The 13,408-nt window shown below is 37.9% G+C and overlaps 1 protein-coding gene across 13 annotated transcripts in view; it reads left to right on the top strand.

Moving 5' to 3' along the window:
• MAP7 (microtubule associated protein 7) overlaps positions 1–13,408 on the top strand; it is a 173,659-nt gene that overhangs the window by 133,465 nt on the left and 26,786 nt on the right. For 8 of the 13 annotated variants that reach the window (XM_077894317.1, XM_077894311.1, XM_077894308.1 and 5 more), the window contains exons 4-7: positions 710–873; positions 1,666–1,783; positions 6,071–6,181; positions 11,596–11,709. In XM_077894317.1, the coding sequence (XP_077750443.1) occupies positions 710–873; positions 1,666–1,783; positions 6,071–6,181; positions 11,596–11,709 (507 nt within the window). The remainder of the gene's footprint in view (positions 1–709; positions 874–1,665; positions 1,784–6,070; positions 6,182–11,595; positions 11,710–13,408) is intronic. The other 5 variants (XM_077894306.1, XM_077894304.1, XM_077894314.1 and 2 more) reach the window with 2 other exon arrangements.

The raw sequence follows: 13,408 nt of genomic DNA, 5'->3' as shown, positions 1-13,408 counted from the left end.
TTTTATCAGCTATCAATTTTGGGATTTTCTCCTCAATTCTTTTAATACTTTCAGAGAACCAATGCTGTGTTGAAACAACTATAGTCACAGGCTTTTGATGTGAAGGATATCACATTTTTTAAGAGGAGAGAGAGAGACAAATGGTACTATTGGTTATAAGAGCATCATATCAGTAATCAGAATTGAGACCAGAGCATGTGATGTATGCATTATTCTGTTGTACTAACCTACCAAATTAGAGGACTGTAGGGATTCCCAAAGAGTAGAATTTAGTGTATCTTCTTTGACCTCATTGTTATCAGAATAAATTATGCTAGAAATTAACAGTGGTCCTTTTTTCCCTCAAAATTTAAGGAAAGCAAAGGTCAGGTTTGATAAATACAAAACCCAAGAACCCATATTTGTTCAATGTGGGCCATTTATATACAGTCCTACCTATAAAACTTTTTTGTTTTTCTGATTTTCAAGAGAGAGAGTATGTGTATATGCAAGCAGGGTGGAGACGGGCTGAGGGAGAAAGAGAAACTTAAGCAGGCTCCAAGCCCAGGGCAGAGCCCAGCAGGGGGGCTCCATCTCACAACCCTGAGATTATCCCTGAGCCAAAATCAGGAGTCTGACATTTAACTGACTGAGCCAACCAGGCTCCCCAATACCTGTTCAAGTTCTAAACCTGCTTGTGTTTGATTTCCATTGTTTTTTCTTCCTGAAGCTGCGAGAGAAATAATCTGGTTAGAAAGGGAAGAGCGAGCCCGGCAGCACTATGAAAAGCACTTGGAAGAACGAAAGAAGAAACTAGAAGAACAGAGGCTGAAGGAGGAGCGGAGGAGGGCTGCTGTGGAGGAAAAGCGGAGGCAGAGGCTGGAGGAAGACAAAGTAAGAGGCTGCCGTGGGCAGCAAATGGGAGGTCTATTTCAGAAATTCGAAACCTTCCCTTAAGGTGCTGGTATGCATAGCAACATTAAGTAATCAGTTTTATAGATAGTCACAGCTTCTAGGGAGGTTGGGGTATGGAAGGCAGGTAGTGAATGGTGTAATTGTTACCATTATTTTCGCAAAAACTTTGAAAGCCCGGGCCTTTGGTCTAGAGCCATAACTTACCCCTGTGCAGTTCATCTATACGAAAATATGGAGAGGACTCCAAGGAATTGGATTTCTTTAGGGCTTTACTGTTTACATTTTCACATAGATTATCTCATTTAATCTTTACTCAACCCTTGAGTGTTGATATATCAGTTTTTGCAAAAATGAACATGCAGACTCAGAATGAGTAAGTCGTGGAGTCAGGATTACCCACCTGCTCAGATTCTGAACTGCATTTTTTTTTTTAAGATATGGTACCACATTTGTTTAGCATCTGCTTAACCTAAGACCTGTATCACCATGCTTACATGAATTGATGAAAGCACCACACTCCTGGTAGCCATAACAAGGGTTGTTTATATAAGTACCTGTCGTTTGCCAAGAGCTTTACCAACTGGGACCTGATGATTTCAGTAACTCTCGCAGGTTGATATTACTCCTACCCTAAGAGAAGGTATAAAAGTTAGGAAGTAGGAGTACTAAGATAGAAATTCCAGTAGTGCCTTTACTCCATTCTGCCTTAAATTGAAGAAGTCTCAAACAACCAGATCGAATCTCATCATCCACTCCTCTCTTCCATTGAAGGAACGCCATGAAGCTGTTGTAAGACGAACAATGGAAAGGAGCCAGAAGCCAAAACAGAAGCAAAACCGGTGGTCATGGGGAGGCCCTCTCCATGGGAGCCCTAGCATCCGCAGTGCAGGTAACAAATGGTGATGCTTTCAGAATCCCTGCTTTCTTCCTGGACCGCAAAAGGGCAGTTGCTTCTTTTTTTCTAAGTCTGTGTTTCCAAAACAAAAATCAAGCTGAAATAATTAAACTATAATTAAATGATGCTCCTATTGTTTGAGGATAAGAGGGTGATGAAGGTAAGAAGATAAAGTTCTCTCCCTTAACACCGGCTGCTTTTCCTTTTTGTTACATAATTCCTTGAAGAGCTAGAAATCTATGCAACATTCCTAAGTAAACATGTGGTTTCCACTCTATGTTATTTTAAGTAATCATTTGCATTAAGATTTCAGGATTATGGAATAAGTTAACTGATTTTTTTTTCTAGAAGAAACATAGCAGTATTGACTGATCATAACCAATAGTATGAGCTTGTGTATTTGGACCATAAAGCATGTGCAGCATTAATGCTCTGCCCAAAAAAGTGCAGGTTCTGAAACTAGAAACCATGAATGTCTCAGCCATTCCCTCGTTCTTGAATGGACATAAAGTCATACTGAAATTTGGACTTAGGGAAAGGCTTTATTTTTGTACTGTAAATTCAATACACCTCGAATTTTATATAATGTGTCAGTTCTTTTACATCTGTGTGAGTCTAATGACATTTTTATTATTATTATTATTATTTACTTTGAAAAATCATTGTCTTACATTCTGTCCCCAGGTGGTTTTGTTGAATCATCATTCACCTTTCTCGATTTAGCAGGCCTGGACCACCACTTCACAACTCTTGGTGGTACTAGAAAATCTGGTACAGACATCCCTGTGGTTGCTGATTGCCTGACCTATAGCTAGCACCTCCGACCTAGGAACAACAGTTCATCAATAGCTGAACCATCACTACCTTAGTCATAATGCATGCTTAATACCCTATTGCATAGACCTAGATCTGGGATATGGCACAGTGTTTCTTAAGTGTGATGATAGAACTCTGGTGACTTGAAGGTGTTGAAATAACGTAATGACATATTATGTGTTTACTTTCTCTTTAAGAGATCATTTGGGGGGAAAAAAAAAACCTTTAAGAAGTGTTTTTTAGTTAATAAATTACCTGGGATCAAAGTACATCCAGTTTGTGCTCTCACCTCGCGAACATCCCCATCCCCACTGGTCAGTACTGCTGTTTCTGCTCTTAGTTTTAATCTAAATAACCATGAATTTTTGTTTGCTCTGTTCTTCCATTCCTAACATTCAGTGTATCCAATAGAACCCCTTTATTTTAAAAATTCTAAAAGTACATTACCACAACTTACTTTCCTATGATGTTGAACTATATTTGAAAACACTTTTTTTCCCCCTTGGCTTTTAATGACCCAGTGGTACTTTGTAGGGCACATGTCAAATCTGTACTCCTAAAGCTCATTTATGTGTGATATTTTATTCTAGGGGCAGTTTTACATATATATTCTATATAAGAATATATATTTTTATAACCTTATTTTTCTTTTACTTGGCTTCATCTTTTACTTGTGTATGGCAGAAGTATACTCCATTAGAAGTTTTCAAATATTTTTGAGGGGAAATACAGTTGTTTAGTTTTAATTCTTGGTTCCACACTCAGCATTCAGTATATGATCTTTATTTCTGCAACTTGGAGCAAGAGTAACTCATGCTGTATTTGTTAGCACTTGGAAAATATCTATTTTTATTATAAGGGCTCTGAATTAGAGAAAATTGCTACTAAACTAGAATTCAGAAGTTTGAAAAGGAAAAAAAAAAAAAAGTTTGAAAAGAACTGGAATTTGCCAAAATTCTCAAAGGTTGCAGTAATCTGCCGTGATCTTAAGAACAGTAACTGGTCTTACTCCTTTATAGCAATTACTCACTCAGAATGGGCAACCCAGTCAGTGTTTGCTGATCAAAAAACAGATCTTAGGGGATGCCTGGGTGGCTCAGCAGTTTAGCACCTGCCTTCAGCCCAAGGTGTGATCCTGGAGTCCCAGGATTGAGTCCCACATCAGGCTTCTTGCATGGAGCCTGCTTCTCTCTCTGCCCCCACACCACCCCCTCTGTCTGTCTCTAATGAATAAATAAAATCTTTAAAAAGAAAAAAAAGGGGGGGGATCTCTGGGTGGCTCAGCGGTTTAGCGCCTGCCTTTGGCCCAGGGCGTGATCCTGGAGACCCGGGATCGAGTCCCACATCAGGCTCCCTGCATGGAGCCTGCTTCTCCCTCTGCCTGTGTCTCTGCCTCTCTCTCTCTCTGTCTCTCTCTCTCTCTCTCTGTCTATCATGAATGAATGAATGAATGAATGAATGAATGAATGAATGAATGAATAAATAAATAAATAAATAAATAATCTTTAAAAAAAAAAGAAAAAAACATCTTAGAAATTAAATTTAATCCAGATTAAATCTGTGTGTTGCCTTACGGCTCACTCATCAACTTGCACTGGTTTGTAAATTTTTTAAACTGATTCTTTCAGAATCCTTTGTGAATTTGTATTTTGTTGAGTGAGAAAAAGAAATGATTAAAAATGATCTTATTAAGTAATATAATAAGTATGCATTATACCTCTATAATTTTCACCAGGCAGAGTAGGCCTGCAGGCAGACACAATGTCCCCTGACTAAAGCTTAACATATAAAAACAGTATCAGAAAATGTATTGCTGTCAGTCACCCAGAAATGACTTTTGTTACCCTTCCTTGTGTCCCTGGGCCTTACATTTCATCATTAAGATCTTCCTTTTGATACATTATCCTTAATCTTCAGGATTGCTCCAAGGGCCTATCAGTTAAGTGTTAATTTACGTCACAGGCGTGATGTCTGTGTTTGTTTGTTTTCTAATTGAGTTGCTTCAACCATACAAATACATCCTAGTAGAGATAGGAATGTCTGATGTTGGTAGAAAACTTGTTTATCCCCATACACTATAAATAATGGCCAAAAATGGTTATTCTGTGGAGGGAAGTTTACTGTAAAATGTTGACTAGCAGTGTTACTTAGACATTGATAGACCAATGATAGAACTGGGTTTTAAAGGCATATACCATGAGGAATACTTTTTGTTTTTAGTTTTAGAAGAAGCTAACAATGGTAAACAAAATATGGCAAAGCCCTTTTTAACTTTGGCAGTCATCGTCAAAACAATCTGTTTTCCCTTCCTGAATAAATATAATGAGATTTTTTAGACTTTTACTCTATTTAGACTTTTATTTGGGGAACATGATCTATTCTAGTGAGGATGGCTACCACCTGGTTCCACCATACAGACAGCAGATGAACAGAACTGATTTTTGCCTTTTGATCTCACAGAACTTTAAGAATTACTCTAAAATTACTCACCTATAGGATCAACAGTTTGATTAATAAGCTTGAAGAATTCTGATTTTCTTTATATTGCCGTCAGTTTTGTTGGGCAAATTTGTGGACTGATTCTACATTTGTAAACCACCCTAAAATCCGTGTTATAGGCACAGAGGTATGGTTACTTGTAGACTTTAAGAAGAAATGCTACATTGTTCCAAACCTAGAGTGTTTCTTCTTCTTTCTTTTTAATCTATTTTTCTTTTTTTTTCTTTTTTTTTTTTTTTTTTTAATTTTTATTTATTTATGATAGTCACAGAGAGAGAGAGAGAGAGAGAGAGGCAGAGACATAGGCAGAGGGAGAAGCAGGCTCCATGCACCGGGAGCCCGATGTGGGATTCGATCCCGGGTCTCCAGGATCGCGCCCTGGGCCAAAGGCAGGCGCCAAACCGCTGCGCCACCCAGGGATCCCCTTAATCTATTTTTCTATAGTGAACTTTAATGGCCTAGGTAAAGTGACTGGCTCTACAAGAAAAGGTAGCAGCAAATGCATAGAACCTGATGTTCTTTTTTTTTTTTTTTTTTTTCTCCTAGTGTTTGCATTCTATTTCACCAGCCCTATTACTACTCCCTTGTTCCTATTTGGGGAAATTCTAAGGGCATCCACTTTTACAAACCTCTCTTTGCTGTACAGTCAGCCCCATTATTGTATTTGCCCTCCAGTGATCTGCCTTTGGTCCTTGTCTGTCTGTTGTATTATTGTAACAATATGCTTGAACTTCCCTGGCTGACAAACTGGTGTGCTTAATATTTATTTTATCCTATGAGAAAAATGAATTTTATTTCTAACCTTGAAGTTACCTTTAAGATGTCCATTTAGAAAACTGTGCTATTATGTAAGATCTAGTAATAGAGCTGAAAGCATCCAATTCTAGTTTTTCCTTCCATCAGTGAACTAGGAAATTGCAATCCTGCATGCCGGCTGTCAATTAGCATTATCTCCATTTGTTTTAGATCCAGACAGGCGGTCAGTTTCCACCATGAATCTTTCGAAACATGTTGATCCCGTCATTAGCAAGCGGCTCTCCTCTTCATCTGCAACTTTACTAAATTCTCCAGATAGAGGTACAGTCAAAAGGAAAACAACAACAAAAAAAAGTGTTCTGTTATTTACTTAATGCTTTTTTTTTTTTCTGGATGTTACAGCTAAAAATAAGCATCTGAAGTTGCTTTCCCTACGTTTCTTAAATAGGAAGAACACAACTTCAAAGTAAAAAAGCAGTAAACGGCTGAGCAGCATTTCCCTTGCGACAAGAACCTTGCTCATTTTAGAACTTGGCTGAATGGTTGCATTTAGCCATCATGGAAGCGGTGCTTCTCAACTTTTTAGTAAATGAGTTTACAGTTCCAGAAATCACCCACTTATCCACCAACATTGCAAAAATCTTTGTTGTGAACAATTATTTTCCTTCAATCATGTTGTCTTTGACTTTTCATCTGTACTTGGGGAATGCCAAGCTTTGACTTTCTAAGAAATCTTTTTAAATGATTCATGTTGGTAGATTTCATTTTGCTATTTGATTTCTCATTTAACCAAACCTTGCTTACTTGCATTTCTTGTGTGTGTGTGTGATCGGTTCTTGGTGTCCATTCATTTTACCCTTCAGGGATTTGGCTTAGCTTCAAGAATATCATCACTGAAGTCTCCTACAAGTTTTAATAATCATAGTCCCCAGTTAATGTTTTATTTGAATTTTGAGTTTTATTCATCCCATGGATTTACAGTACATGAATGTTGGGTTATTTATAAAATTAAAGTTTTACTTTATACATCTATATATCATAGAAGGAAAAATCAAGTTTTTAAGATGAGCTACGGTTTTACAGAACTTAAAATGACCTTAAATTAGAAAACCAAAGAATTATTGTGCAATATAAAAACATATATTCTTTAAAAGTAACAAATTGTGGTTATTTTGAATGCTTTACTGGGAAACATTCAGTGTTTATAGTCTTTGTAAAGAATGCAGTGTGTGCATGTTCTGTGTGTATCCATATATTCTGTATTGTGTAAAACTTGTGTCATTGTAATGTACAATATTGTACATGTTGCTGTTATAAAACTAATAACTAATCTCTTAAAGTAGTAAATGTTGAACAACTTCCTGCTCTTGCTTTTTAACCTTAACTATTCCTTTTTTTTAACTAATATGCCTAAATCATCAATATTAGACATATAGTCAAATTACGTACCTTTTTTCTTTTGCATCTTAGAGAAAAGTATTATGAATTAACATTCCTTTCATAAACAGCTTTTATCTTCAAACCCATTCCTTTAATATGAAATACAGCATATGAGTGCCATTCTTAACAGTTGTCTACTCACCTTTTCTTTGGATTTGAGTGCTTGCTTCGGCAGCACATATACTAAAATTCTTTGGATTTGATCCCTTACTCAGCGTTTTAGTTTCATACTTTTGTGAACCTATGTCTAAAACAAACTACAATTGTGATTTTATGGTACTTTGAAGTCAATCTTACCAACTACCTCCTTCAGTTCCACAGCTGAAATTGGGGTAGTTGGGCAGTAAACTGAACAATTTCCTATCACCCTTCTATGGGACAACAGTAATTTGTCAACTAGCAACAGGAATGTTTAATAGATTCTGAATGATCATATCTGATGGAATATTCTTAATAGGATCTTAGAACTGAGAAAGTTTTACTGGATGGCTCATCTGTTCCAGTTGGGGTAACAGAATTCCAGAGATGATGGACAGAGGTGAAAGACCCAAATTCATGTGTTACAGATTAATTGTTGGAGAAAGGATCTAGCACAGAGATCACCAGCAACTAACCCATGTTGTTGTTGTGCTGCATCCTCTTACCTTCATGGATGTCCTTCCTTAGATCACCCTGACTGTATGCATTCTTGCTTTGAGTGAGGTTAAGGATTAAGGGAAGTTCAACAGCCAGTTCATAGCCAAATCCAGGAAACTGCCCCTTGAATCGTGTGACCTATCAAATCAAATCCTAAGCTGGACTAATAGAGCAAAGGGAGAGCACTAAATTGGGGAGTTCTGCTTCTCTGCCACCTTGTCAAAAGAATTGTGTGAACTACCAGTTCCTGCCTGGGTCTAAAAGACGAGGTCAGGTTTGGCCAGGAAGGAAGATTCAGTTCACCCAAGAGCCTCCCATATGGTCCAGGAAGCAATTTTTTTTTCTTTTTTTAAAGTTAGAACTTTCAGTAGGACAGTGAGATGGCTAGGCCTTTTAATGAGACTAGAAATTCTTCTGAATTTGAACTTCTATAATTTATAAATTTAAGTAACTTAGTTCATTTTCTTTTCTGCTAACTTTATTTTTTTCTGCTATTTTTAAAAGTTGGTTATGCTTTATTAAACTAGGAAGTATCCTTATTGAATTTTAAGTTAGAGGCTTTTACTGGCAATGTATTAAAGAATGTACACCATTTACCAGATTGTCTGGGCTTTCTCAGCCCTCTAGCATAGGCCTTAAAGCTGATATTAAATTGAGGCTCTGATGCTATCAAGGTTGACGTTCAGCTGGAATGCTCTCCTGGTTATTAAAAATACTAAAATATTTCCATACCGTTTGGTAAATACCCACTTTGCTAACATGTGTTTCCCCAGGTCCTCCAGCACTAATGCATGACATCCATGAGCTCTCTGCCTGTGCCCTACTTATTTTTAAATATTTTTATTATCAAACATGAATATAGTGTCACATAGACTGATAAAATGACCCAAGTTAAAGGAAACCTCTGATTACCAAAGGTTTTTATAATTGCTGCAATGGAGAGAATATTGCCACTGGAAATTTTCACATTAAAAATGTGTTTCTTAATATTCTTAAGCTCCTACTTAACCAGATTTTTCTCAAGGAAGAATAAGGAATTTCAAACAACAACAACAAAAAAAAAAAAAAAAGAAAAGAAATGAAGTTGCCTACTGTTTGCTTAAAATTAGTCCATACATTTTTCCCTAGAATCTAGATCATAGGACATGGTGGTAGACCTAAAGCTGCATTCTGCATTCAGGTTCTTTTTGACCTGAGCAGGGGTTTTTGTTCTTGCTTTAATTTGAATTCACTGCCATCATTCTAAAAATGGAATACCTCACATAATATTTGCATTTCCTACTTATGATGAACTATCAGGATCTGGCAGTACTTGCCTGATTTTTGCATGGCACCTATCTGAAACTGAACAGTGATTTCCTGCTTATGGATGACTGTGGTAGTATAAATGTCTATAATGTTTGTTTGCCTCCCCTGGTTCAGATGGTCTATTACAGGAATTTTTAATATCTCATTTTTAAGTGCTTAAGTAGGATCAATACTGTAAGTTGTTTCACGAGAATTAGTATCTCTTCCTTCAGAAGCTTATCATCTTAAAATCAGGCCCCTCTAGGTGGGTGGGAGAAAAACAACAAACTAACTCTCCTGTCCTAACCTTTACTAAAATGTTATCTTAAGAAAAAGAGATCTCTCTCTGTCTCTCTCTTATTCAGGTCATAGTAATGAACACAGAAGAAGTAGAAACATGTTCCTTCTGTCAAAATCTTTCATTCACAGTGTCAGCTATAAAACAAATCTCTTCAGATTTGCTTCAAACACAAGTCAAAGAGGCAATCTTCATTTGAGGCAAATTCTTTGGTTGATACTTTCAAGACTCACAGAAATAAAAAGTTAACTTCTTAAGCCAGGGCAGAGAAAGGATATGTCTTCTCAATGACAAACCATCTCTGCAGTTGTGAGCCAGTCATCCTACAGAGTTTGTCAAGGAAATAGAGGGTTCCTTTCTTCTTCCCTTTCTCATCTACTTTAAAAAGTATAGTTCTGTTGAAGATTTTCATTTCATCCTCCTCACTCTTCCCCATTGGTTTTATTGTGTGACTATTCTACTTTTAGTGTACATTAAATTCCATTGTTGATGCACACATACACACACTGCCATATTAGAGTGTATAACAGCACTTGTTCTATTGTGCATTCTACTATACAACTATTACTGTATTATATATGTAATTGTATATATACAACACATACATATATATATACATCCTTTTATTTATGTCTGTCAGATAAGATTTCATTTAACTGTGAAGACTCTCCTAATAACAGGAAATCCAATAAATAATTCACTAATTCTTAAATTCACCACAGCCTTGATCAAAATAACCACTTTTTAAAAATGAAGTCAGATAATTAGGATACTTACTGGAGGTTGGTAGTTCCTTTCAAAAGGAATAGGTATTTCCTGCAAAAACATTTAACATCAACTAATTCCTGTTAACTAAAACTAATCTTTTAGAATTTCAACGTCATTCCTATAAAATACAGCATATAAAATACAGCATATAAATACAGCAATACAGATTATTGGCTCCAGAGGCAAGAATATTTGCACCTGCTGTTTATAGTACAGAGCAGAACTGGCCTTGTCATGTTTAGACAGTTTTAAAGACTTTTATCAGTGACTTAGCGGTGTGCCCTAAAATAGAGATGTATGATTACTTTAGTGATATTTGTAGGATCTTGCAAGCTTTTTTCCTGATATTTTTTGGACAGTAGCTTCTGTATTTTCATGGACCACCACTGGAAGCTAACAATATAAGCAAAGTCATTAATTTATAATTTATAATTTATGGTGGTCTTGCCACCAAGCCCCAGTATAGTTTGGAACCATATTCACTGTATTATCCTAAATAAACCATATGGAATAAACCATATTCACTGTATTATCTTAAATCTATTTCCTGGAATCTTCATGCACTCACTAGTAATTTCTAACATTAGGTTTAGATTAGATTTTGGTTTTTCTGTTTAATTTCATCTTGCTTCAGCTTTACCCTTATCTTCCACCAGATTTGTTTACATTGTTGCCAAAACAGGCTTGAGAGAACCTGGCTTACTGAATGGGAAAGTCAAAAGGAAATCAGACAGAACTTTGCATGAGTCCTCTTTCCTTTTATTATATCTAATTTCCCCCAACTGACGAAGTAGCAGTTCATGAACATCTGGCAAAATGTAATGGAGACCCTTTCAGTCTTTGTTTATATAGACATGCAGTCCTGCATTAAGCTGCCATAGCCTGTGTTGGAGTTGAGTATTCAGGATACTTAGGAAGCCCTTTGGCCGAGGTATGTGCCATTAGATCACTGCCCATCCTGACAAGGGCAGATGGGCACAACTAGACGCCAAACCTGTAGGTGACCTGATGTTTCTGTTTTGTTACTTTTTCACACCGAAAGGAAGGTGGCTAACAAAATCTGCAAACATAAATCTAACATAGAGCCTGTCCCAAACTTAATATCTTAAAGAAAGGCAACATTATGGAATAGCTCCTCCTTTGGGCAAAGTTCCCGTCTCCCAGACCGTATGCTAGCCGTCCTGCTTGGTTGGAGAGCCTCGTCTCTTGAAGGCCTGGCATATGGAAGCAATAAGTTTGATGCTCTTGCACCCTCTTGCCCCAGGAAAGAATTCCTCTAACATCTTGCTTATGTGGTGACGTTTAGCTCGCCGCCTGCAGCTCAGCCCATGGGAGAGCAGCGTTGTTAACAGACTGCTGACGCCCACACACTCGTTCCTGGCCCGAAGTAAAAGCACAGCTGCCTTGTCTGGAGATACAGGTAAAACTGTCAAGGTGGAACTTTCTTGGTGAGGTAAAGTCCAACCTTTTGATGCACATCTGAGCTACCGCTATTCATCTAATCACATCCCGGGCTTTCCCCAGTGTGTTTGCTTCTCTCTCCTTGGGTGCAGTGGCTTTGGAAATGTCTGTTGGTGTTGGTTTCATGCTCCTGGTATTGTTTTCCTTTCACATCTTATCTGGACACCAGATGCCAGGCAGACAAAGGACGCCCCTCCTTGTGATCAGATGGCTTCAGATGCTTCTGGGTTGTTGGTAACATCACCCGAAACACCGACCCCTTCCCCGCCTTTCTTTCTGCCCCTGCATCTGAGCAGATGATCAGAGGTAGACATGATTTAATATTTAATACTAATAGATTGACTTGAGAATACAAGCAAAACCCAGGACAATTTCAGCAAGAGTTTCTTGCTTAAGAGTGGCTGTGGGCTAGCTCCTTCTGCCTGTGCCAGTCTTTCATATGTAATCTAGGAATTAGTACCCTCTCAAATCTCTAGGAGTTGTGGAGAAGGCTAATTACAGTCTTCTTCTTTGTTACATACTTTGAAAATATGGAGAATGTGCCAAGGACTGGTTATTGTAATTAGTTACAACTCCTCTACATTTTTGAAATGCAAAGCATGCCTGAATGAGCCAATTAGTTTAATGAGAAGTTAGCGTAGAGCCTATATCTATCTGGAAAGAAAGATACACATTCAGCTTTTGGCAACATCTCCTTTCACGGTGAGTTGATTCTGTTTTTCCCAAATATCTCTGGGTGCAATTGGTATATCTCTGTAACCAGCCTAGCAGCCCTTGTCTTTGGCACTTAGGAAATTACATCATAAAGTTCCCTTTAAAAATGCTTTGCTTCTGCACGTCTCTTCATGTTAATTCACCCTCTTTGCAAATAATTCTTGGTGGTTTTATGATTTTTTTTTTCATCTATGGTGCCCAATGAGCTATTAACAACCCTAATTCTCACAGTACCTCCAGGAGGCAGTTGAAAAAGCAAGTACAGACATTCCTACCACCTGCTTGTGGAAACCAAGGGCAGTGACAATAAGTGACTTATACCAGAGCCACTTAGAATTTTAATCGGTGGATTGGGTCTTAACGTGCCCTCCATCCTGGGTGCCTGGGGTGCTGCTCTGTATAGAGTTATGCATTCAATTAGGTGGACCCCACAGTGTTCTGTGTTTTCTGTGAAGGAACTCTCCTGTCAGCTGTCACATCGCATCTGAGATTTTTCCAGAGGAGAAAGTACCGCTTATTTCAAGATAGTTTTTTTTTTTTTTTTTTTTTTTTATTTATGACAGATACAGAGAGAGACAGAGGCAGAGACACAGGCAGAGGGAGAAGCAGGCTCCATGCACCGGGAGCCCGATGTGGGATTCGATCCCGGGTCTCCAGGATCACGCCCTGGGCCAAAGGCAGGCGCCAAACCGCTGCGCCACCCAGGGATCCCTCAAGATAGTTTATTTTCTGCCTGTGAATGTCCTACTTTTAGAAAAGTCATGGAAGTTCTTCCGCATGTCTAGCTAATTGAAGAAACTGTAAAACTGCTTTCAGTCCTGTATTGTAGGATCCAAATAGTCTAGGGCACTCATGCTTTGGAATCTCCACACTGTACATTGTTTCATATTAATGACTGCCTCGCAGCTGAAAAAGTGTCTGCTGTTGTCATTGTCACCACTAAC

This window comes from Canis aureus, chromosome 1 (assembly GCF_053574225.1).
Source record: "Canis aureus isolate CA01 chromosome 1, VMU_Caureus_v.1.0, whole genome shotgun sequence".
NCBI lineage: Eukaryota > Metazoa > Chordata > Mammalia > Carnivora > Canidae > Canis > Canis aureus.
This window is presented reverse-complemented; position numbering and strand designations above follow the sequence as displayed.